General features: G+C 37.1%; 2 protein-coding genes across 5 annotated transcripts in view; one reads left to right on the top strand and one right to left on the bottom strand.

The window, feature by feature from the left end:
• The window catches only part of CAMKMT (calmodulin-lysine N-methyltransferase), a 382,577-nt gene extending 373,993 nt beyond the window's left edge, over window positions 1–8,584 (bottom strand). Inside the window, exons 1-2 of the mRNA XM_021701200.1 lie at window positions 8,297–8,584; window positions 2,837–3,009 (exon numbers count right to left, since the gene is read on the bottom strand). Coding sequence (XP_021556875.1) covers window positions 2,837–3,009; window positions 8,297–8,434 — 311 coding nt within the window. The 5' untranslated portion in view covers window positions 8,435–8,584. The remainder of the gene's footprint in view (window positions 1–2,836; window positions 3,010–8,296) is intronic.
• Window positions 8,585–9,055: 471 nt separating this feature from the next.
• PREPL (prolyl endopeptidase like) overlaps window positions 9,056–25,706 on the top strand; it is a 55,210-nt gene continuing 38,559 nt past the window's right edge. For 3 of the 4 annotated variants that reach the window (XM_021701136.1, XM_044919130.1, XM_044919129.1), the window contains exons 1-5: window positions 10,609–10,927; window positions 21,353–21,475; window positions 23,227–23,293; window positions 23,773–23,979; window positions 25,334–25,469. In XM_021701136.1, coding sequence (XP_021556811.1) covers window positions 10,709–10,927; window positions 21,353–21,475; window positions 23,227–23,293; window positions 23,773–23,979; window positions 25,334–25,469 — 752 coding nt within the window. In that variant the 5' untranslated portion in view covers window positions 10,609–10,708. Of the gene's footprint in view, window positions 9,068–10,608; window positions 10,928–21,352; window positions 21,476–23,226; window positions 23,294–23,772; window positions 23,980–25,333; window positions 25,470–25,706 lie in introns of those variants that run through there. The other variant, XM_021701134.2, reaches the window with a different exon arrangement.

Here is a 25,706-nt window from a genome sequence, read left to right on the forward strand (position 1 = left end):
GGGCAGATAACAGAAAACAAGAGGAAGTGGTAAAAGAAATCAATGTGAACAAAATTGGCAATGGAATGGAATGAACTATTCTTGGCTGATATCCTCCCCTACCTAAGCAATTGCAGTAATTTCAGTGATTTCCTATACAGTAACAGAATTATGGAGTAAGAAATAGAATGCTCAGAATAATCAATGAGGAAATTAGTTTATCTGGGCCTCAATCCCTTCATCTGTAAAATGAATAAGTGGATACATGATTGCCTCAGGAGAGACAGCATGTGCAGAAGTTGAAAGTGCAGACAGTGACTGTCATTATATAAAATGTTACCAATGGAGATAGCTAGGTGAAGGGTATGTGAACTCCCTGTGCTATTTCTGCAACTTCCTGAACTTCTGTAATTATTTCAACATAAAAGTTTTTAAAAGTACAGGCTGTGGAACCAGACCACTGGGGTTTGAATAGAGGTACAATCATTGGCCAGGTGACCTCGATCAAGTCATTTAACCTCTCTGGGTTTCACTTTGCTCGTCTGTGAAATGAGGATAATAACAGTATTTACCTCATAAACAGTTGTGTGGGTTAAATAAACTAATACATGTAAACCACTCACAACAGTGCTTGTCATATAGTAGTCACTCAGTGGTCAGCCTTTATTAATGTGGTTATGATCTTTTCAAAATTATTCTAAGATAGTGTTTAGCTCTAGAATACATGTAAGCTATTGTTATTTTTGCACTACTAATGTGGAGAGAAACTAGTTTGAAAAAAGAGAATAAATCTTGGGGCGCCTGGGTGGCTCAGTTGGTTAAGTGACTGCCTTCGGCTCAGGTCATGATCCCAGAGTCCTGGGATAGAGCCCCGCATCAGGGTCCCTGCTCCTCGGGGAGCCTGCTTCTCCCTCTCCCTCTTCTTGCCGCTCCCCCTGCTCGTGCTCTCTCTCTCTCTGTCTCTCTCTCTGTCAAATAAATAAATGAAATCTTAAAAAAAAAGAGAGAGAATAAATCTTGGTAGCCATTGTGGCCAATGTTTTAGCTTGGTCACCTGTCTTCTCTCCATAAATGAGGATTTAATGCCATATTTATACAAAGAGACTTGCGTTTATTTTTTTTGAAAAATGGATATATCACAAAGAACCATGCCATTGGAAAGGTGTCTCAGTTTACATTGGAGCCTGGGTTCCTGCTACATCAGGGTCATCTGCCAAAGAACCACGTCCTGGTTTGAAAACTCTAAAGAACAGAAGATGTCACATTCTCTCTAGCTAACCCTTACCAGGACCTCAAAGACGTCAGGAAATTATTCTTGGCACATTTTACACTTACTGCATCTTGTCACCAGTGGATGTAGAGGGTAAGTTTTAGAACTTTACACCTGAAGACTGCTATTGGATCACTCGGTTCTTCCTTCTCTTTAATCTTCTTATAGATACTATCTTCCAATTGTTTAATCATCTTCCATTTCTACTTTACAGAGTTACTGTAAAGATTACATGAATTAGCATACATCAAGACACCTCACTCTGTAGGGGGCACATAGTAAGCATGTAATGCATTTTTCCTCCTTCTCTAAGGAATAACGAAACTATCTCCATCAGAATGTGAGGCAGTTGAGGTATTCGAATCAGAATCTCATAATGAATATACAGGCAAGCTCACAAATCCCTAGGTTTTTATCTTCTTTTTGGAGTTTTCAATAGTTATGAAACCAGATCCTAATTGTTCTTCTCTGCTCACCCTCGTCAATTTTTATCCAGATCCCAAACTTTAAGCTATTATGATGTCTTTTATTTATTTTTTTTTTTAAGATTTTATTTATTTATTTGAGACAGAGAGAATGAGAGACAGAGAGCATGAGAGGGAGGAAGGTCAGAGGGAGAGGCAGACTCCCTGCCGAGCAGGGAGCCCAATGCGGGACTCGATCCTGGGACTCCAGGATCATGACCTGAGCCGAAGGCAGTCGCTTAACCAACTGAGCCACCCAGGCGCCCCTTATGATGTCTTTTAAAGCTTAGATACTTTAAACCGAAATAGTTCAAGAAACATATACTATAAATAGACATCCTTTGTGAAAACTTTTTTTCTTAAAATTATTCTTCGCCTCACCTAAACCTTATTCAGTCACATTCCACTTAAAATGTTTTTTGCACTTCTTACAATTACTGTAAATGTGCTCCTCCCTCCCTTTCAAATTGTGAAATCTTGTCAAAAAAGGAAGATTTTATAAAATCAAACACCTACAGTAATATTGCAATATGCTAGACTATAACTGTGAGAGAAAATTAATTCAGTAAAAATGGTATCCTGTTACTTCAGTTTGCAACTCTCCTGTCTGTTTTTAAATGATTTTTAAAGCCAGAACAGTCTGTATGCTTCTCACAATATCAGTGTTTTCAGCTGAATTTTCTCCTCCTATTCTTATGATTCTATTCTGAAAATGACAAAACATGAATGGGAAAAATACCAAAGCTTGATTTTTCAGATAACTACTACTTGAAGAGTAGTCTGGAAAATTCTGTGTTCACTTTCAGCCTTCCTTGCCTCCTCAAAAAGAAATGGGTTTTTTGTCAAATGCTATGAGAGAATGGTTAAAAGAACCTTTTGATTTGCAAGCCACTTTGTCCTCAAATGCTGCTACATTCCTGAGAATTTTTTTCTTTAGTTCTGAGACTACAACAAAACCCAGTTAAAGCAGCAGGATTTCCTAACACAATGCTGCAAAACCCAAGTTCTGATCAAGATTACCTGCAAACTCAATAGAATGAATAATGAGATTCTTATTAGACTGCTTTTTTTCTACAAGAGAAAAATACTTCAAAAAAAAATTGTCACTGGAGTGATGGTTTACCTTAAAGAAACACTGTACTCAGGATAGAAGACACTTGTATATCGGACCCATGCACCAACTTCCTCTTCATTTACCCTTTTTTTGGCTTCTGTTACTGAAAACAGATTAAATGATTCAAATCTTCTTACAGATACATGTCGCAGGCAATCATCCAGGTGCTTTTGCTTCAGAACCTTTGAAATAAAAACAAATATTGTGTTCATATTATATAAACACATGTCAGATGTTCAAAGTTTAAGCGGTAAGGGGACTTTCATTCCCAGTAATAGCAGATTAGATAATGTAGACCAACCTCTTACTGCAGACGACTAGAGAAGATGGACAGAACATATATTTTTTTAAGATTTTTTTATTATTTATTTATTTGAGAGAGAGGGACAGAGTGGGAGGGAGAGAGAGAAAGAAAGTGAGCAGGGGGAGGAGCAGAGGGAGAGGGACAAGCAGACTCTATGCTGAGTGTGGAGCCTGACGTGGGGCTCAATCCCAGGACCTGAGACTATGACCTGAGCCGAAACCAAGAGTCAGATGCTTAACCACCTGAGCCACCCAGGCGTCCCTGGACAGAATATCTTAAAACGTTATTTAAAGGTAGCAGAGAACAAAGAACAAAGCAGAGAACTAGTAAAGATTTACCAGTCTAATAACTTAAAAAGGAAATAAATCTAGAGAGGTGAGCCTGGCTTTTGCAATCACTTTCCTTGTGGGGACATTGATCCAATTCCAATAGAAAGAGCTAAGAAGACGAGCAGCACCTTTTACAGCTGTGGACTTAGAGGGTAAAAGCTGAATTTCAAAACTTACTACCTAGGCAGGGGCAGGTATATTGTTCTGAGCCTGTCTCATGAGTGCGTGTATGTGTATCTGTTTTAAGATAAATCAAATGAGTAATTTTGTTGGGGGTCATTCAAAACTGGGTTTTTAAGTATGGGAGAAACAAATATAGCTGTGAGATTAATGATGTTAAGCAAAAACTCTAGAGCTCTGAATCTGAATAAAGTATAATAGAAACTAATGGGGTTTTTTTATTTATTAAAACATTTTAAAATATAGGGGCGCCTGGGTGGCTCAGTCGTTAAGCATCTGCCTTCGCCTCAGGTCATGTTCTCAGGGTCCTGGGATCAAGTCCCACATTGGGCTCCCTGCTCAGCGGGAAGCCTGCTTCTCCCTCTCCCTCTGCCCTGCTTGTGTTCCTGCTCTCGCTATCTCTGTCTCTGTCAAATAAATAAATAAAATCTTTAAAAAAAATTTAAAAATAAAATAAAAACATTTTAAAATATATATATATTTCCTACAACTGAAATATTTGTAGGAAAAAATGATATATCTGAGATTCATTTCAAAATAATCTGAGATGGGAGGATGTGATGAGAGAATAGAGATAAAATAAAGTTGGTCAGGAATTAAAAATTGTTGAAGTTTATGGATATCTGAGTGCTTATTATACTATTATCTCTAATTTTGTATATGTTTGACACTTCCCATAATAGAAAGTTTTTTTGAAGATATAGAACATCCTAATAGTCATAATCAAATGAAAAATAACTAAAAAGTTACCTAAAACACCAAATATATTTGGAAATAAAGCAATATACTTCTAAATAACTTATGAACCAAAAGAAAGAAAACCCAATGGAAATCTGAAAGTATTTTGAACTGAATAATAAAAACACATTTCAAGACATATGAAATGCAGATAAATTCACGCTTAGAGGAAAACTTGTGGAAAGGCTAAAAATCAGTAAGCTAAGCATCCACTGCAAAAATTACAAAAATAAGCAAATTAAGCTCCCTAAAAAATAGAAATTAATAAAGTAGAAAACAAAAATATAGCTAGAAGGATTAAAACACCAAAAGTTGGTTCTTTGAAGAGATTAATAAAACTGACAAATCCTTGATAACACTAAGAAGAAAAAAGAGAGAAGATATAAATATGAATGTGACACAGGAAGATCACTATAGATCCAGCAGGCATTAAAAAATAGCAAAGGGATATTATAAAAACTATGAAAATTTAGATGAAATGGACAAGTTCCTAGAAGAATACAACTACCAAAACCAACACAAGAAGAGACAAAAAATCTGAACAGTGCTAAACTATTTTAAAAATATAATGCATAGGTGGGTGGGGGGAAGGGATAATTGGGTGATGGGCATTAAGGAGGGCACTTGATGTAATGAGCACTGGGTGTTATACGCAACTAATGAATTGCTAAATTTTACCTCTAAAACTAATTTAAAAAATAAAAATAAAAATACAATGCATAAATAAAAATCTTACCAAAGAAAACGCCAGACCCAGATTGCTCATCAGCAAATTACACCAAATGTCTAAGGAAGAATTAATGCATGTCTTACCACACTCTTCACTAAATCTTCAAACAACCCTATGGGATAGATACTAATTATATGAGAGAAGAAACAAGGAGGTGTTAATTTGCTGAACATCAGAGAGCTACGAAAAGGCAAAGAATCATGCTCTCTTTCAGCACTGATAGTTTCAAACATATGGCATCATGTTTTAATTTAAATTATACTGTGAAATATTCCCTTAATCAGATTAAGTCAAGTATTAGACCTCTAGGTAAGATTATTCATTCTGTAGGTGTTTGTGAATACGTGTGTAATGGTCATGATATTTTTTCACCTCCCCTACCTCCCCTCCTCTTGGGAACTGCCCCTCCCTCAACCTATGAAATAATGATGGGATTGTTATCTTCCCTGCCACAGGGTGGGCTAATGTCCCAGGTAGCCAAAGTGCCTCATTCTCCTGGACCCAACAACTGGTCCAAGCTTGGCCTATTAGAGTCATTTAATGGACATTATTTGTGCGTTGAGAAAAAGGGTCATTTCTTCTGGATCACTAGTTGAGAGCATGATGAAAGCCTGTAGTTGCCAGTAGCCATCTTTGCTATCAGGTAATGAGACCCAACAAAGAGGAAAATAGAATACTATCCAAAGCTTCTATCAATATTGATCCATAGTCTTCATCTGATTAAAGTGAGCACTAGGCTCAAAAGTCAGCAATTTTTCATGTGACCTGGTATCAAATGATGAACTAGGTCAACAGGGTTTTTTCTTTAAAAAAAAAGGTTAATTACAAAACCAAAAAAGATATTGAACAGTTAAAGTGAAGGACCGTTAGATAGCATTGAAGCCCTGTGGGGGAAGGGAATGACAGAATTATGAAGAAGAAAACAAGCAGACACAAGTAGATATCATGAAGATGTCCCATGAGAGAGAGCTGCATATCTCTATCACTGTTTAGATTCCTGGGTTTTCCAGTTCTGGGTGCACACAAGATGTGGATGGTTCATTTGAGACATATTTACTAAGTACTTGCAAATGTTTAATATACATGGTAGATTAAATTTATTATGGAAAAATATTCACTTCCTTTCTTGCCCTCTTCAAGGAAAGAGTATACTTCTCTGCCCTTTGATTTTAAGCTTGGCCAAGTATCTTACTTTGGCCAACAGGATGTTAGCAAGGGCTTAAAATGTGTTTTGGTGGTTGCTCTCTTGCTCTCTTATACCTCTGCCATCACCAGGAGAATATGTTGGCCAACTGGTCCAAGGATTAGAGCCAGTCTGCTGATGACAGCCTATGTCAGTCAATTCCCAGGTGGCCCACAGATGCACAAACAAAATAAATGCTCACTGGTGCATGCCATTTTAATGTTGTAGTTGCTTGTTACTCATTAACAGCTAACTGATACAATACACTGAGGACTTGATACTATGGGCCACTTAAAGCCTGTTCTTACTCTCAGGTTTTCCACAACACTTAACAATATCTGCTAAAAAACAAAACAAAACAAAACAAAAACTAGCCAGGCACTGTGCAACGTGCAGAGGATGGAGATCAATAAAATATCATCTTTTCCCAGGGAGAACTCCCATCCTAGTAAGTTAGACGGACTCTAATCAAATGATCAAAAAATATGATATGGGGTTCACTGGTAGAGTGAGCTGAGGGTCTAACTCAGCCCAGTCAGGAGAGGCTTCCTAGAAGACATTAAAATGTAGTTCTGAAAAATGAACATTCAACAAATAGGAAAGAAGATAAGACTCTAAGCAGAGTACACACGTGTACCAAAACATTAAATGTCAAAACATGTGGGGAGTACAAATGGCAGCCATAGCTAAAGCTTATCCTGGTTCTGATGTAGACAGCAACTCAGAACGAACATATGTGCTGGTCAACTGGCATTCTTACTATAGTAAGAATCACTGAAATCATCGCAATGAGATTTTAAGAATCACTGAAACCATCACAGTAAGATTTGATTGATTAATTTAAGGCCCTAATTGACTACATCGATAATTCAACTTTAACTGATGTTTATTTCACTGTAGAAAGTTCCTATGATAATGATCTATCAGGACCTGCATTTCTTACCCTACAATTTTGTAACATTAATAACAAAACCAGATCATCAGTGCTTTGGAAAGACTTTCAAAGCATCCACAAGGAAATGACCACTGAGTTATGTCATGACACCATATGAAAAGGTGACTGGAGACAACTGCAAACAAAGTAACCCTCAAAATACTAAACACAAATCTCAAATAAAGTAGCCGCTGCTGGAAAATTCTTCTCAAAATACAAGTCAGAAAGGTAAAGTGTCCTCTTGAGTCAAGTTTTCAGAAGGAAACCTCAGCAGAGGCGTAACATTGGTGTGCAAAACAATAAACAGATTTTACTTCAAGAAGTTTGGTGGGGGAGAAGTTTGGAAAGAGGGTCGACGATGTCAAATCAGAAATTTGTCAAACTTGCATACAACTGAAGCAACAGTAACAGCAGCAACTCTTAAGTACTAGAAAATAACAGCCATTAAACAAACCAATACACCCGAACTAGTCCACCTCGGACACCAAGAATCTCGCTGATCACTTCAAACTACAAGATCAATATGAAAACTTGACATCCCACCGAAAGACAGAGGCAGCAGCTCTTGATACACCTTCCACACTCCGTTGTACCGACAGCACGTGCAACGTCAGAGTCCCAACACAGTCAACCACGCAGATCTCCAAGAAAGGGGCCAAACTTTGAACCAGACTCAGGCTAGCAGATAAGAAGCAGAAGAAATTCGGGGAAAGAAGTAAAACAGAAGCAGGAAAGAGAAGCAGCATAGGATGGGGAGCGGCGGTCCCACCAATTGGATTGGTGAGCAAAGAGAAAAGTCCCCCGGATGCAGACAAATAGCCAAAAGAAGATCTACTTCCATCTGAGTTTCCTAGGAACTCAGCGTTGGCTGCCCCCTCCCCGCCCCACCCTAATTCCTCGCTTTCGGTGGGACCCTTAGTAGAAGCAAGGGGGCGCTTCGCAGGTGGCTCCCGGCAAAACTACGAGGGAACTCCCAGAGCTGCCAAGAGGAGAGTCGCGGCCGGTCGCTCGCCGCGTACCTGCGAGGGAAGAGACCAGATGCAAAGGTGAGGTGGGTGGGCTATCCCTTACCTGCCGCAGGAGCTTCCACCGGGCGGCTCCCAAGGGCTCCGAGACTTGAAGCCCCCGAGAGGCGCCGCCGTCTGCTGGGCCTTCGCCCACAGCTCGCTCAGCCTCGCCGGCCTGGGCGCCCGCGACTCGGGACTCCATCCCGTTAAAGCCGCCTATACCCCGAGTTGTCACCGCCACAGCTCTCCCCTGCCAGGACCTGCCGACTTCTTCCCAGTCAGGACCTGTGAGCCGGACCACCCTCCGACAGCCCTAGCGCGCGCACCCTCCCCGAATTCCGCATTTCCGGTATTCGCGTCTCCTTGGCAACCAGGACAGCGCCGCTTGCGTCATTGCACCATTTTTGCTGGTGGCCATCTTTAGTGAGGGCGGGCCGAAAAGTAAGGGAGTTATGGCAGAACTCGCGAGACACTGGCTCTTCTTTTCCCCTTGTCCCCTGCCTCTTCTCGAGCCCAGAAGACTAGAAAAGAACGAAAAGCCTTAAAACTTTCAGGGTTTAAAAAAACCCAGGAGGAGAAGACGCCATTCATGACCACAATAAACATGGCGAAATCTGCTTAGGGCTGGTGCTTGACTGGGGTTACGCAGACCTGCGTGCTGCAAACCAGCTCTGGGCGGCTCTGGATAGGTTGTCGTTCTGCGGATTGCAGAACGCAGACTTCGGCTGGACGCGACTGAGGTAGCAGCAGTCATCTTCCCTGAAAGCTTTTGGTTCTCGGACTTGCCCTCTCTCGTTTCGGTGTGCAGAGCCCGGCCGACTGTCCTTCAACTTGCGTACGTATGGAGGGGCATACTGTGTACAGGAGGGGTTCTCCCCATTTTCCCCTCACCCAGTCGTGCCTCAGTCCCCAGGTCCTCGCTTTTGCGTGGCGTCCCTTCTCCGCGTAGCACAAACTGCCGCCACCCCCTACTCCCAGCCTCCTTGCACTCAGTTCGCCTCATCTCTGGGGTGGAGAGTTGCACCGAGAAAACGAGTGAGTCCCCCCGGGAACACCCATTCGTTTCCCCCACCCCCACCCCCATCCCTAGCCTTGCATACTGTCTTCTCCCTGCGGATGAAAATGGATGGGCTGAGGCTGCCGGCATGCATATAATGATTTAGGTCTTTACGGTCCCCTGTTACAGGGCCTTGGCGGGCGGGGGTTGGGGGTGGTTAGTGTTGGCTGCTGATCTCTTAACCCCACTCGCCCGTTATTTTGCTGCGACACAGAAAGAGGTTCGGGGGTGGAGGTGGCGGAGGCGTCGTAGTGGATCAGATGTCTAGTAAATCTGACGCAATATTGTACTTTTGATACCGAGGGGCGTTTTGTGGAAGACGTTCATGCTGACATGCAAGAGTGTGCAAGACACTTTGATTTCTCTTATAATAATAGTAGCCAGCATTTATTGAGTGCACACTACGTGCCAGGCACTGTATTAAGATCTTTACATAAATTGTCTAATTTATTCTCACAACAACTCCATAAGGTAAATGTGTCATTATCTCAGTTTTGCAGCTGAAGAAACTGAGGCACAGGTGGTGAGTGCCGGAGTGACGACCTGAACCCAGGTGTCTCTCTTAAGTACTTATTAGCCTTACTTTGATGGGTTAATAAGAACCATCTGTTCAACAGAAACCAGAGGTGGCCTCACATTATATTTGTTCATCCTGAAGTGATGTGTTTTAACTAAAGAGCTAAATATCTTTTCCACGTTAAGTCCAGTTGTTGTTACGTCCAAGATTTGGAGCCAAACCAGATTGGACATTCTGTTCTGCTACTTTCTGTCCAAGTGACCTAGGGCACTTGTCAAAACCTCCCAGAGCCACAGCTTGCTCACCTGTAAAATAAATGTTATAATGGCTACTCTATCAGGTCCTTATGAAGTTTAAATTAGACAAAGTATGTAAAAGTGTCTGGCACGAAGCAAACACTCAACACTCCTCTACCTTTATTAAATAAGTAGGCTTTTCCAGTTTATCCTTCATATACCTCCCAAAGATATGTCCTGAATTTCGTAAGGTCAAAGCCATTTTGCCTTTTAACGCCGTCAAGAGTTCTGGAGATGCCCTCATTAAGTCTGTATGTTTGCAAATTTTTATTTTTGTTTTTTGTTTTTTGTTTTGTTATTTTTTAGTTTGCCCCATGTGTACCAGAATCAGTGCTGCATAGTCTGAGCCTGATAGGATTGACTTTACAAATGAGACATTTAAGTCACGTCTGCTGAGAAGTATGATTTGAATGAAACTTTAACTTATACAAGTTTTCAGGTATTTTTAACCTGAGTTATCAGCTGTCTGCAGTTATTCATAACCTGAAGGGGAGGGATAAGAACTGCGGATCTTAGATACTCTGAGAACCCACTACTGTGTAATCCTACCTATGAAATCATGTGCTGACAGCCCCAAAGGGAGCGTAAACCAGGGACTCTGATATCATGCAGCAGAAGAGCAAATTATTTCTCCAGGCTTTGAAGTATAGTATTCCTCACCTTGGGAAATGCATGCAGAAACAGCACTTGAATCACTGTAACTTCGCTGATCATTATTACAATAGAATAAAATTGAAAAAATATCACCTAACCAAGTGTCTGCAGAATAAACCCACGATATCAGAGTTAGCAAGAAACATCCCAAGTCGGAGCTTCTCAAGTAAGGTATGGACTTTTTAAGTTAACCTATTTGTAGGTCATTAAGATTAATTTTATTTTAAAGATAAAGAATGGGTAAGAGATCAGTTACTAATTTTCTCAGTAATTCTAGTTTGATTTTTAAAGTGTTAAGGCTCAATTGTAGCTCAATTTAAGTATAAAAGAATATATGCATATATATTTATACAGTTGTAATATATAAAGATATATATTTATGAAAAATGATTCACCTTAGGAAATCCTTATGCCTACCAGTACCTTTCAAAGTATAATTCAGCTTTCTAAACTTCCTAGAATACCATAATAGCTTTTAACAAAATCTAATAATATGCTAATTGTTTTATGAATCTCAAATTAGAAAACTTGAGTAATTCCATGTAATTGTGTGTTGATTCTTTGTTTAAAAAAAAAAAAAAATGAAAAAAGGCTTTGCATTTTTGACCACTTGGGTCCTTCAGGAAGATGCTTTCAGACTGTTGTACTTTGGCCAGACCCCAAGCTATGGGCCTGACCTCAACCTTGAGGACCTGATTGCCGTTATATGTAGAGTCACCACACATTCTATTTGCATGGGACAGTCCCAGTCTACACCTGTTATTCCTGTGTAATTATTAATAGTGTCCCCTTTCCTCTCAAAAATGTCCTCATTAGGATGGTAAATTATATGGTCATCCTATTATTTGAGATTAAGCTATCTATTTATGCTGCTGCCACTTTGACATACCTCCCTACCATATAATTGTTATGATCCTTAGGCTCCTTAAATTACATTTGGGGGTGATACTTTTGCAATAATTTGCAATAATTTGCCATTTTGTTTTAATATTTAAGTTTCTGGTTTAAATGGTTTTGTTGCATACTGATTTTTTTCTTTTTAGTTTTTTTATTGTGGTAAAACGTGTATAACATAAAATTGGCCATTTTAACCACTTTTAAGGATATAAATCAGTGGCATTAATTACATTGACAATGTTGTACAGTCATCACCACTATTTTTAAAACCCTGTCATCACCCAAAGAAATGTATCCATCAAACAATAACTCCCCACTGCCTCCTTTTCCAGGTCCCTGGTAACCTTTAATCTACTTTATGTCTATGAATTTGCTTATTCTAGATTAATTCATGTAATTGTAATCATATGGTATTTATCCTTCTGTGTTTGGCTTATTTCATTTAACATGTTTTCAAAGTTCATCCATGTTGTAGAATACATCAGAACTTCATTCTCTTTATGGCTGAATAATATTCCATTGTATGTGTATATACCATATCCATTTATCTGTCAAAGGATACTTTTTTTCATCTTATTTTACTGGATTATTTAATGTTTGCTCTTAGCTCATGCTTGTGGGTTCTTATGTGGGGGTTTTTTTGTTGTTTTTTTTGCCTGTTTTTTGTTTTCCCTTATAACTTTTTATCTGTGGTTCCTAGACTTCTTTTACTCTTTACATCTTAGTCTTTCAAATTATTTTTCTTTTTATAGTATCGTGGCTTAGTTTAACACTTTGATGCTTTCTTTATTCAGAAATTCTTTGCCTTTTATTTCATTATCTTTTGTGTGTGTGTGCGCAGCTTTATTCTACTTAAGAAACATAAACTTCAAGTTTTACCTATTGGAAAAATTTGGGGTCTTTAGGTCATTTTATTTTGCACTTTGTTTGGAACATTTTGTCATCTAGTACATTTATATTGAGTCTTAGTTTATAAATAGTAGGCAGGAATTATGGGCAGAGTGACAGCTGAGATTAGCTCAGACCCTGAACAGGAGGTTGACTATTTTTTCCCTCCATTTGTCCCTGAAGCAACTTTTCAATTCTCTTTCATAGATTCCTGTCACCTAGAAACTTTAACCTGAATTAGTAGCTCTTTTGGTAATTTTTCCACCTGAAAAACCAGTCCTGCTTTCACATGTGGTACATCAACCATTTCTTCTGTAAGAAATGATATATGAAAGCTGTGCTATCTTTTATGATCACTGGGACCCGGGGAAGCTGTGAAGAGACCTATAGGCAACGCACATTTTCTTTCAGCAAGCATCCACTCAGTTCCAACTTTGTTCACTCCTGCAGATACAATAAAGTAAAAAAAAAGTAGTTGGTGCCTATAGGCAAATTCAAATATATCTTCCATGATAATGGAGAGAGGTAGAAGATTTGAGGGAAGATTGAAGAGATAGAATCAATCAAACTTCATCATTATAGGGTGATTACATTTTATTGGGGACATCTTAGTGTAGAGAATATAGGATGATAATCCCTCTTCTGTTTGGATTCTAAAATTCAAAAGCCTCTTAGAAAAGTTGTTTTTAACTCAACCCCATCCCCCACAAACTGACACAAAGCTATTATGGTCTTTATCCCACTTAATAGATGTTTTGCTCCAAAATCTTCCTGTGTTTTCATTACAGGGTAGTGTTCTCCGCCCCCCCCCCCCCCCGTTACCCAGATAGGCACCATGTTAACTTTACAAAATCATTAAATACCAAAGCACATTTACATCATCATTATGTTTCAGTTGGACTTATGTCACAGTCACAAGTATACCCTATTGTTACTTAGATCTTAAAGAGTGAGGAAGGAAAAGCATGAGTGGCTCAGTTGGTTAAATGTCCAACTCTTGGGGCACCTGGGTGGCTCAGCCATTTAGCGTCTGCCTTCGGCTCAGGTCATGATCCCAGGGTCCTGGGATCGAGCCCCACATCGGGTTCCTTGCTCGGCAGGGAAGCCTGCTTCTCCCTTTCCCACTCCCCCTGCTTGTGTTCCCTCTCTCGCTGTCTCTCTGTCAAAAAAATAAATAAAAATCTTAAAATGTCCAACTCTTGATTTTCGCTCAGGTCATGATCTCAGAGTCGTGAGATCGAGCCCCAAGTCAGGTTCAGTACTGGGCATGGAGCCTGCTTAAGTGTCTCTCCCTCTGCACCCCACCCCAACACCAAAAGAAATACAAAAAAGAGTGAGGAAGGAGAAGGAATAAATGTAATTCACTACTAAGGTGGAGATTTCATAGACAGTTGAATGTATGAGTCTAGAATTTGGGAAGAGTTATCCATATGTAGGTAGAGTTGAGGCCATAAGAACCATACTATATTTAACTCTGTGCTGCTGTTATATCATTTTGAACTTTCTCTCCTCATTAGACTGAAATCCTCAAAGAATTTTATAATGTACATCTTTATATGTCCAACACATGGCATAATGACTTCCTCATAGTAGATAAGTAGTAAATGTTTGTGGAATGAATTAATAGTTTAATGAATAAATTTTTTATTTTCACATAATTATAAATTTTATTACTGGAAGAAAGACCCCAGAAATCATCCATTCTGAGTTCTATGATCTGTTTTAAATTCATTTTTATATATGGTGTGAGGGATTGGGATCCACCGTCATTCATTTGCTTGTAGATATATATCCAGTTATCCCTGTACTGTTTGAAAAGACAATTCTTTTTCCATTGAGTTGTGTTCACACCATTGTCAAAAAAATCAGTCATCCATAAATGTAAAGGTTTATCTCTGAACTCTCAGTTCTAGCCTGTTGATCTGTATGTCTATCGTTATGCCAGTACCACACTGTCTTGATTGCTATAGCTTTGTAGTAAGTTTTGAAATCAGGAAGTGTGTGAGCTCTTTCTTTGCAAATGAAAAAACCAGAGCCACAGAGTCCAAGGTTAAGTAGGAGAATTAGCAGAGTCAGAACTAGACATCAGGTAACCTGATTGCTAGTACCTTTCTTTTTTAGTACCTTTTATTATAAACTATTACAAATACTAACAAAGTCAGAATATCGTAACAAATACCCACGTATCCACTACTCAGTGTGACTTTTCCTAACTGGAAAAAATAACATATATTTGAAGACTCCTCTGTACTTCCTGTATCCCATTCCCTAACCTCCCCAGTGGTGATCTGTCTTTCCATGTGTGTTTTTATATAAATTGCACATGTATTTGTATCCACAGATGACATATAGGGGTGTTTTATATGTTTTGAAACTTTATATATTATACATACAATTGTATAACTTTTTTGTTCAACTTAGGATTTTGAGATTCCACATTAATATGTGTATTGCTAGTTCATTTAGTACAACTATTATATAGTATTCCATCATATAATATATCACAATTAATCCATTTTCTTTAGACAAGCATATAGATTTTCTCCAGTTTCCAGACTTACAAAAGCTACAAAACACAATCTCATATGTATCTCCTTATTCATATATGCTAGACTGTCTCTAGAATCTTATACCTAAAATTAGAATTCCTGATTGTATTCACCTGCTAATGTTTCTTTATCAAATTAATTTCTAAATTGATAAAATCATCTTAAATGAAAACAAGGAATAGATGAGAGTTCTATTTATATCTCACTTATATTATCAGACCTTCTCCTTTTTGCCCTTCCAACAGAAAAATGTGTCAAGTATGTCATTGTTTAATATTCATTGCCCTGATTAATGAAGTTGAGCTCTTTTCTGTGTTCATTAACTCGTTTGGTTTTATCTTGAATTGCTTATTCATATGCCTTGACCATTCTTCTTATTGGGTTTTCTTTTTCTTATTGATTCATAAGAGTTCTTTACATGTCCTTTGTCTTTTATGTGCTGTAGATATCTTTTTTGTAATTTGTGCTATGTCTTTTCACTTTGTTTATGTCTTTTGTTTAAAGAGATCCTTAAATTTTTATGTTTTGTGCTTTATTTCATTCTACTTAGCAATTATTTGTTGAACACTTACTATGCACCATTCTAGCAATTGGGTATGTAGCAGTGAGCAAAGGGAACAAAAATCCCTGCCTTCATGAAGCTTACCATTCTAGTTAAGAGAGAACAGTGAAGCATATGAATAAAACATAAAGTATGTCAGAGGCAATAGGTACAGTGAAACAAAATAAGGGAAAGAATGACTAGGCCATATTGAGATAGGGAGGATTGTTATTTTTTTTTTTAAAGATTTTTATTTATTTATTTGACAGAGAGCAGGAACACAAGCAGGGGGAGTGGGAGAGGGAGAAGCAGGCCTCCCGCCGAGCAGGGAACCCGATGCGGGGCTTGATCCCAGGACCCTGGGATCATGACCTGAGCTGAAGGCAGTCGCTTAACCGACAGAGCCACCCAGGCGCCCAGGAGGATTGTTATTTTAATAGGATGGTCAGGGAAGGCCTAACTGTGAAGGTGACATTTGAGCAATAGCTTGAAGGAGGTGTTTGGGCATAGGGCATAGCAAGTTCTAATAAACTGAGGTAGGGGCAAGCCAGTCATGTCCAAGCAATATCAAAGAGGCCAGTGTGGCTCAGAGTAAGTGGGTGTGGGAGGAGTGTAGTAGTAGATGGGGTCATCAAGGTCATGGAACAAGATCCTTTAGGACCATGTAGACCATTGCAAGGATTTTCACTTTTCCTCTTGAGTGAGATGGGAAACCATTGGAGGGCTTTGAGTGAAGAAGTGATATGATCTGACTTTAGGCTCCCTCTAGCTCTTTAGTTGCAAATAGCCTGTGGAAGACAGGAGCAGAAACAGCATTTAGGTTTTCTCCTTATCCAAAGGAGAAAGGATAACAGTACAGACAGAGTGGTTCCAGTACAAGAGTAAAAACTGGTCAGATTCTAGATAGATCTTAAAAGTTGAATTGAAAGGATTTGCAGAGCACTTGGTTGAATCGAGAGAGAAAGACAGAGAAGACTGTGGTTTTAAACCTGAGCAACTGGAAGGACAGAATTGTCATTTATCAGGATAATAGGAGTGATTGAAGAACCGGAGTTTTGGGGGAGAGAGGGTACATGGGGAGATTGGAAGTTCTGTTTGGGACATTTTTTGACATACCTATTAGTCATCTAAGTAGAAAGGTTGAGTAGTCAGTTGGATATCCAGGTTCAACTTGTGCAGGGGAATGGTTTGGGGTAGAGATATAAATTTGGGAGTCCTCAGCATATAAATAGCATTTAAGGTCATGAAGCTGAGATCACCAAGGGAATTAGTGCAGACTGTAGATGAAGAAGTGGTGCAGGGCATGCTGTTGTTAAGAAGCCAGGGAGTTGAATAGGAACCACTAACAAGACTGAGAAGGGCTAGTGAGATAGGAGGAAAACAATAAGAATGAGGTGTCTTGGAAGTCAAGTGAAGAAATGTGTTCTCGGGAGGAGGAAGTTATCAACTGTGTCGTGATGCTTATAGGTCAAGTATATGAGTACCTAGAATAACATTTGTATTTTGCAGTGCTGTGGCCATCAGTGACCTTGACAAGAGCAGTCAGTGGAATGAGAAGGGCAGAAATCTTAGGAGGCTCAAGAAAAGGGAGGAAAGGAATTGGAAGCAGGGGACATAGGAAACAATTACTTCCCTTCATTTAACAATCACTTCTGAACAATGAAAGAGTAAATATAACTAGATATTTTAAATGAGTATAATTAAGGTTATTGAGAAGTGTTTCATGGATACTAAATAAGATGTGTACTAATATGAATACACTTCAGGTATGTTAGTTACAGATTTAGTATGGTCCTGTGTAAAACAACAAAGAAACCATTTATCAAGTCAAAGAAGTTCCTGATTTCTCTAAATTCTCTATTCATAATTTAAGGTTTTATCATTTTCTAAAGTGTCTTGATTATTTTCTATTTTTTTCTGCATTAATGGAAATGGCCCTAAGATTTATCTCCTTTATTTGTGTTAGATTACATTAGCAGATTTTTCTAATGTTGAACCATCCTTTCATTCTTAAGATATATCCTACTTGGTCACATAGGGTTTTATTATTACTGTTACTGTTTTTTGTTTTGTGCTTTTAAAAAATACATTGATTCATTGTATTTTATTTTTTATTTTTTTAGTCCATGTTTTACAGTAAGACTGATTTTTAATTGTCTTATGTTGTCATTGTCCAGTTTTGGTGTTAAGGTTATATTTGCCTCCTAAAATAAGTTGAGTACTTTTAAATAATTGACATTTTTTTCTTGGTTAGCATATGAGAAAATTACCTGTTCCTTGAAGATTTCAGAAAGCTGCCTTGGAAAGCATCTGGGTTTGGTGTCTCTTTTAAGAAAAGGACACTTAATTACCAGTTTAATTTCTTTGATAGTTTCTGGCTTATACAGCTCTTCTGTTTTTATCTGTTTGGGGAATTCATTTATTTTCTGGAAAATTATTCATTTTACCTGTACATTTTCAAATGTATAGGCATAAAGAACTTTATTGTGATTTTTTTAATCTGTATTATATATGTAGTCCTATCACCTTTTTCATTTCTAACATTCTTTTTTAATCACTTTTGCTGTACATGTCTTTTTAGTACATTTTTTAAATATTTTTTTTTCCTTTTTTCAGAGGACCAACTTTTTTAAATATAAAAAAATAACCAACTTTTTGTTTTGTTGATCTTCTCTAGTTTCTTTATCAATTTCATTGAAACAGCTTTATTCTGTTTCTTCCTTTAGGTTTACTATCTTTATTCTTAAATTGAAATGCTTCATGTTATATTTCAGGAGACCTGTAATGTCAGTTTGTCCCACTATTAATGATGTAAAGCTTGATAATTTTGGTTAAGGTGATAATTGCTGGTTCTCTCCATAAGTAAAAGGACCTTATTCTCTTTGCAGTTACTAAGTAATCGATAGGGTAGTACTTGGTACTACATGAGCATTGTGTTACCCAACATCATTTCACCTAATAAATTTAATAACCATTGATGATCTTTACCCTAATCAGTTGACACTGGGGTTGCTAATGATTTTCTAATTCTATTATTTCTACATTTATTAGCTGATATTATTCTGTAAAGAAGAGTTTTCTTTTTTGTTGAACCCTTATTTTTTAATTCTAGTGTGGTGTGTTTGGGGAGTTTTTTGTTGTTTTGGCTTGTTTTCAAATTATGAATTTTTATATTTTTCAGGGTAATATCAGTTACAGTCATTATTCTTTTTGGTGCTCGAATTGTCCCAAATATAGGAACCTCTACAAACTGGCCCTTTTTAACACCTCTCCATTAAGCTTTGGGCATTTCCTTGCTTTCTGACAAGACTATTTTTTTACTCGCCTGCCCTGGATTTGGAATTAGCCATTTCTTAATGGTACCATCTTGACTAAAAGCTGTCCAGTGTGTTTTTACTGTGCAATTTTTCTGTCTTTAGAATTCATTTTTGCCATAATGAAGTTAACATATTCCATCCTCCTGTTTCATGAGTTTCACTGTTAAAATGGTTTTATGGTAGGTCACCTAGAAGGTGGGAAAGAGTGCCTTTTTCCACTAATGGAGTGATACTTTTCACGTAACCTTAAAATTTTAAGTTAAAGCTATCCTCACCTCAGTTCCATTAGGTAGTGTACGCCCTTCAAACCAGTAAACTATTAATGTATTAAGATACTTGGCTAAAATAGATAGGTTTAGCTGTGTACTCTAATGATAATGCTAACTGGCATTGAAATGAAAGCTTAAAATACCCAGTGGGTATTGTTGGGACAGAATTAAAACCAAAAACAACTTGGATGTTGAATATTTTGGATTTATGAATATTATATAAAATCTCCATTTTCCTGGGAGTAATTCCTTTTGAGGAATTATTTATAAAGCTCTGAATTTTATCTCCATTTTATTAAGGCAGTTAAAAGTCCTGTTGCTTACATGGTTATTTTAGTTCAGATAAGCTCAAGTTTATTTGGATTTTTGACCCAGAAAAAGGCTAATCAAGAAAGTAAAATAAATTTGACTAAGAGGACAGGTAGTATTCCCAGTTCTGTTGCCTTTAGCCCTGCATTGGCTATGGCTCTGTAAGAATGGGTATTCTAAAAAAAGAACAGTTATTTAAAAGTAACAAGGCCCAGCTCTGTGACACAGAATGTGCTAGAAACTGCAAGGTAGAAAGAGGTACTCTTCATAGCTAGCCTGACTCTACTTCAAAAGTTGCAGTGGAATTACAAAACAAATAAGCAATGTTATCTGGAAATGAAAAGGCAGTTCCAATTGCTAAGTTATAGTTTCAGGATAGATTTCTAGTGATCTTCCAATTTGTGTTTCAGGTGATAGTAGGAAATTATTGATATAGATACTTTACCTCACTACTCTAAAAATCAATTCTATCTAGATTTTGTGAAAATGCTAAGAAATAAATGAAAAACATATGAGCCTCCAGTATTTGGATTTTAAATAATTACTCAAGCATATTAAGTATATGATTGAAGTAGAGACTGAATGACTTAGACTACCATAACAGTTGTTCCTAAGTGGAATCTAATCCAAATCATAAAGTATCTCAAAAAGTCCAAAGGAAAAACTTTGTGAAAATGATCGTTTTTCCATTTGATTTGTTTTGGTGATTTTTCTATTTTATTCTTGTGTTTAATTTTAGACTGTAAACTTTTTGTGATATAAACTGTATTTATAGCTTACTACAGTGTTGGTAAAGTATCATGGACACACTTGTGCCATAAATATTTACCAGCTGTTAGAGGTCCTTACCAACAGCTTAGTGCCCCTCCGGCACAAATCACTGTACAGTTGTCATCTTTGGTAGAAAGCTGATGTTGAAAATCTTGGCTAGAATTCTTTTGCTTAACCGAGGCAAACCTGTGAAGTGTTGAATAAGTGAACCTTTTTTATTTGATAACATGTTTTTGCCTTATCCAAATTTTAATAATTCATGTGGCATTTACACACTCACCAGAGGTCACCTAAAGCTCTTAGCTTATTACATACTTCCAATAAGACATTGAATGCTTCTTTAGCTTTCATCTGTATCTCTACTCATGTTCATTAATTGTCCATTATTTTTTCTGAACTCTGTTTATACAGCGAACATATTTTTTCCTTAAACTTAAAAGCTCTGTTTTTTATATAAAGTATTAATTAACCTTTTGATATGATAAACAGTTCTATTTGGGGGATTCCTTATCCCCACAAGAGAAGAAAATTATGGCTAATGAAGATATAAAATAAGACGTATTTCTTATAATGCTGCGAATAAAAATAATAGTGAACATTTATTAATAAAGATAATGTCTTCCTCTCCCTTTGAAATTTCCCTCCTTTTAGGAGGTATTGTAGTACTTGATAAAACTCAGTAAACATTTCTTTCTACCTTTTACCCCTATTAAATATGTAAACATCCTTGCCTTTGCTGCTTAATTTTGTATAAGCTTTTCTTATAGTATGTCTAAATATTCTCCAGTGCTTCTTAGTGCTTCTGTACCTTAAGGACTTATACATGTTAATTAATAGTATAGCCATCAGGTGTCCACCGTATTTTCTTTGTTTACGTTTTTAAATGAAAAAGAGCTTAAGAAACAGCATTTAAGATCTGTGAAATGCATATTATTTCATAGATATAGACCTACCCTTGTAGTACTTGCATGAAAAAGAAATAGGGATGATTTCTAAAAAGCAAAGGTTTTTCTCTCTAGTTTGAAATATGATCATACCAGTAAAATTCTTTCCAGGATTTTCTGCCTATTAAACAAGAAAACGAAAAATCACTTTCAGAAAACATGGATGCGTTTGAAAAAGTGAGAACAAAATTAGAAACACAACCACAAGAAGAATACGAAATCATCAATGCAGAGGTAGGATATCTTATGTCTTTTTTTTTTGTAATCTGGTATTACCGGTCAGGATGCAAATGAAGTACTTTGTGATTCTAGACATAATCCCACAACAAAATTAAACTGCTTTTGCCTTTATGCTGAAAAACTTAACAAAGAATAAGCAGAATGTTGTTTTTAAAATAAACTGTAAATGAATTTCAAAGTCAAAATGAATTTCCAAGTTACTTTGTTAATTCTGGTTTTTGGAAGCAAACACTTCTATTTTAAAATGTCTTAAATAATTCCAAGGAGAAGTTCATATGAAACCATCAACCATCATTTTTTTATTATTATTTGAAAAGTATTTGATTGCTCTGTCTACACTTTTTTTTTAAATAAAAGGAAATATACTTTAAGAAAATTTGAAAAAAAGAAAAAAATGGTAAAAAAAAAAAAAAAGGAAATACACTTTAAGTAGTGTAATACCATGAAAGCCAAGTAATTGACCATTTAATGGTGTTACCACAGTCATATATCCAGTTGAAACAGATTGAACATGCATGTTGCAACTTTTTCATTAAGGCTGGAAAATAGAACCACAGCTTATAAATGAAAATCACATTCATAGTATAATGGAAATAGCAGTAGGTTAAGAATCAGGAATTCCAGATTCGAAATAAATCATTAACTAGCAGGTAATAAATGTGTCTTAGGCTACCTGAAGTCATATCAATCAATCAATTGCATTTAACATGTAGGTATTAGACAAGAGCACTATTTATATATTGGGTAATATTCTCTCAATCTCAAATTGTGTATATCTATCAACCCATAAGACGCTTTGTATAAAATCAAATTGAGGGGCGCTTGGGTGGTGCAGTTGGTTGGGCGTTGTACTCTTGGTTTCAGTCTAGGTCATGATCTCAGGGTCATGAGATAGAGCCCCAAATCAGGCTCCACCCTCAGTTCAGAGTCTGCTTGAGACTCTTTCTCCCTCTGCCCCCCCTTCCTGCTCTCTCACTCACGTGCACTTGCGCTCTCACTCTCTCAAATAAATAAATCTTTTTTTTTAAAAAATCAAATTGAAACCAGGACAGTTGGTGGTGACTGCATATTTTAGAGAAAAGAATCTCAGCAGGTTACTGATTGTGTTTTCAGACTAATCTGAACCACTGTTTCTTCATCTGCCTCATTTTAGATTACCTTGAAGAGTTCATTCAATCTTTTGTTAACTGAATCCCACCATAGGGATGTCAGATACTCCCAAAATATAGCTAAAGTGGTTTGTTAGTGTCATAAGAGCCAAAACAGATTTTGTTATGCCTTCTCTTTGTTGACTCTTAAATTTATGTATTAGAAACTCCTCCAGTGATTGTGAATGTATGAAAACCATATCTTAATTACTGTGTTGTAAAAAGTGATCCACTTTAAGTTTTTTGTGTTCATTCATAGACATAGGTCTGCTTTTTATAAAAGATCTTTTTTTTTTTTTTCATCTTAAATGGTCAGACCAGGGGCTCCTGGTGGCTCAGTCAGTTAAGCATTTGCCTTTGGCTCAGGTTATGATCTCAGGGTCCTGGGATCGAGCCCCGCATAGGACTCCCTGCTCAACAGGGAGTCTGCTTCTCCTTCTGACCCTCCTCCCTGCTCATGCTCTCACGCTCTCTAGCTGTCAAATGAATAAATAAGAAGTCTTAAAAATAAATGGTCAGACCATCAAACAGTTAATTAAATTGTGTTTAAATTATTATTAAACCATTTTTCTTTTTTTTTTTTTTTTTTTTGGTCAGGTTAAGCATGGTGGTTTCGTTTATTATCAAGAAGGTTGCTGCTTGGTTCGTTCCAAAGACGAAGAAGGTACACCATAGTTTTTCCTTTTTTTTTCTAACGTACTCTGATTTTTCATAATTCATGTTTTTTCATAGGAAATTCGGTATTAATTTCTCAAAGGTATAGAAAATATATATAGATTTTTAGATTATTTCTACATATTTTTTTAAAAATATATAAAAATATAAACTAGTTAATATCTGGGTTTGCTCAAGATACAGTTAACAGCTATGCCCAAAAGCTTTGGTGGGGAGAATGGAGGTGGGATCCAGTATTTTTTGAGCATCTCCTATATCCCAAGTACTACTCTGAGCCTTTTACGTAGATTATTCAATGTCATTTATGTTCTGTTAACGCCATAATGTCTCCATGGTCTTTTCTATGAAGGAAGCCGAATGTAGCCTCTCATAGATGGGGGATGCTAATTCAAAGCACTGAAATACAGTTTAAAGATTTTTTTAAGTACATCTTATGGAGTTAACACTTTCATACTTTTCTTTATGCAGCAGATAATGATAATTACGAAGTTTTATTCAATTTGGAGGAACTTAAATTAGACCAGCCCTTCATTGATTGTATCAGAGTTGCTCCCGATGAAAAATATGTAGCTGCTAAGATAAGAACTGAAGATTCTGAAGCATCTACCTGTATAGTTGTGAAGCTCAGTGATCAGCCTGTAATGGAAGCCTCTTTCCCAAACGTGTCCAGTTTTGGTAAGCCACCAAACAAAACAGTCTTCTGTGTTAAACAGGCAACTGTGAGAATTGTCCGCATCTTTGAAACATTTTTACTTGTCAATGTGAATGAGAAGGTGAATGCCTAATCCATTTATCCCTATGGACTCCATAGCTTCCTGTGTCTCTCTTATTCAGGAGACCTTCCTTTAAGTGTATATCCAAATTCATGTTCATGTTTTTTAAAGTATTACAGTCAGAATCCAAACTGTACAGTGTATTTCAGTAGAGTAGTAATTCTTTGCAAATTTACCATTCAGATATATTTTTGCATATAAGTTGTATCTTAATATGTTACTTAACTTTAAGTTTAGGTGTTGTTTTTTTTTTTAATTTAATGTTATCTTGTCAAGCTATGAGAGCAGATTGCCCAGGGTCACTACCAACAAACTTTGGCACATGTTGAACTAACTTAATCATTAACAGAAGTTGTGATATTTTGACTAAGAGAACCAACTTCAAATTTTATCTTTTATCATTGAGTGGTACATATATTCATAGTTTATCTTCCCTTTTCATTTTCTACCATAATTTTCCCCATTGTTTAATAACTAAATGCTTTTGCAGTTGAAATTATAGTCTAATTTATTCTGAGACCTACTTTGGGGGAGATGGGCAGAGAGAGAGGGAAAGAAAATCTTAAGCAGGCTCCATGCCCAGGGCAGAGCCCCACCTGAGGCTCAAGCTCATGACCTGTGCCAAAATCAAAAGTCGGATGTTCACCGACTGAGCCACCCAGGTGCCCCCTGAGACATACATTTTGTACATTTTAACCTCTCTAAAATCAAGATGCTATTATACAATGATGTGTTACAGTCACTGTCAGCCAGGTGGCAGTCATGGTGTGATCGTGTGAAAACTTCATTGACAGCTTCTGGTAAGATCAAGCAAACTCCAGCATTAAAATGCATTTGGTAGTTTGAGATATTCTATGGTTTGAGGGTAGACAGAAAGAGATAGGCATGAGAGAATGTGATCCAGTGTTTCTTTAGACTCAAAGTTAGAGAATGTAGATGTAAACATAACTTATCTCCTGTAAGCATGTGACACTGAGATACTAAACATTCAACTCTTATTTAGAAACCTGAGACTGAGAACTACTTGAAACTTTGGAATTGATATAGTAATATTTTATTCTCCAGAAAGCTCTCTGACTTCTGTATAACATTGGTTAGCTCCAGTCAAACCTGTGTTCAATTTTACATTTCCAGGGATGAACTTGTAAATCTCTCTTTTTTTTTTTTTTGTGGCACTCAAAATTTGAATACCCTGTGCCCTTTTTTTCAATTGTTAATAATATGTAATGTATAATTCTTTAATTATTTTCTTTCAGAATGGGTAAAGGATGAAGAAGAGGAAGATGTCCTATTCTACACTTTCCAGAGGAACCTTCGCTGTCATGATGTGTATCGAGCAACTTTTGGTGATAACAAACGTAATGAACGTTTTTACACAGAAAAAGACCCAAGGTACTAGAATAATGCGATTAAATTTTTTTCTCCAGGGTTTTTCTCCAGTTATCTAAAGTGCTGTTCTTGATTGACATAAAATGTTGATTTCAGCTAGAACCAGGTGTAGTAATAGGCTGAGATGAGCATAATCATTCTTTTATTAGTTTGGATTTAAAATTGGAATCTAGTTATATTCAGACTCCGCAGTGAACACAAATACACCATTAGACTGCAAATACTAAGTTGCTAACATTC

The sequence above is a fragment of the Neomonachus schauinslandi genome, chromosome 10 (assembly GCF_002201575.2).
Source record: "Neomonachus schauinslandi chromosome 10, ASM220157v2, whole genome shotgun sequence".
In the NCBI taxonomy this organism is placed as follows: Eukaryota; Metazoa; Chordata; class Mammalia; order Carnivora; family Phocidae; genus Neomonachus; species Neomonachus schauinslandi.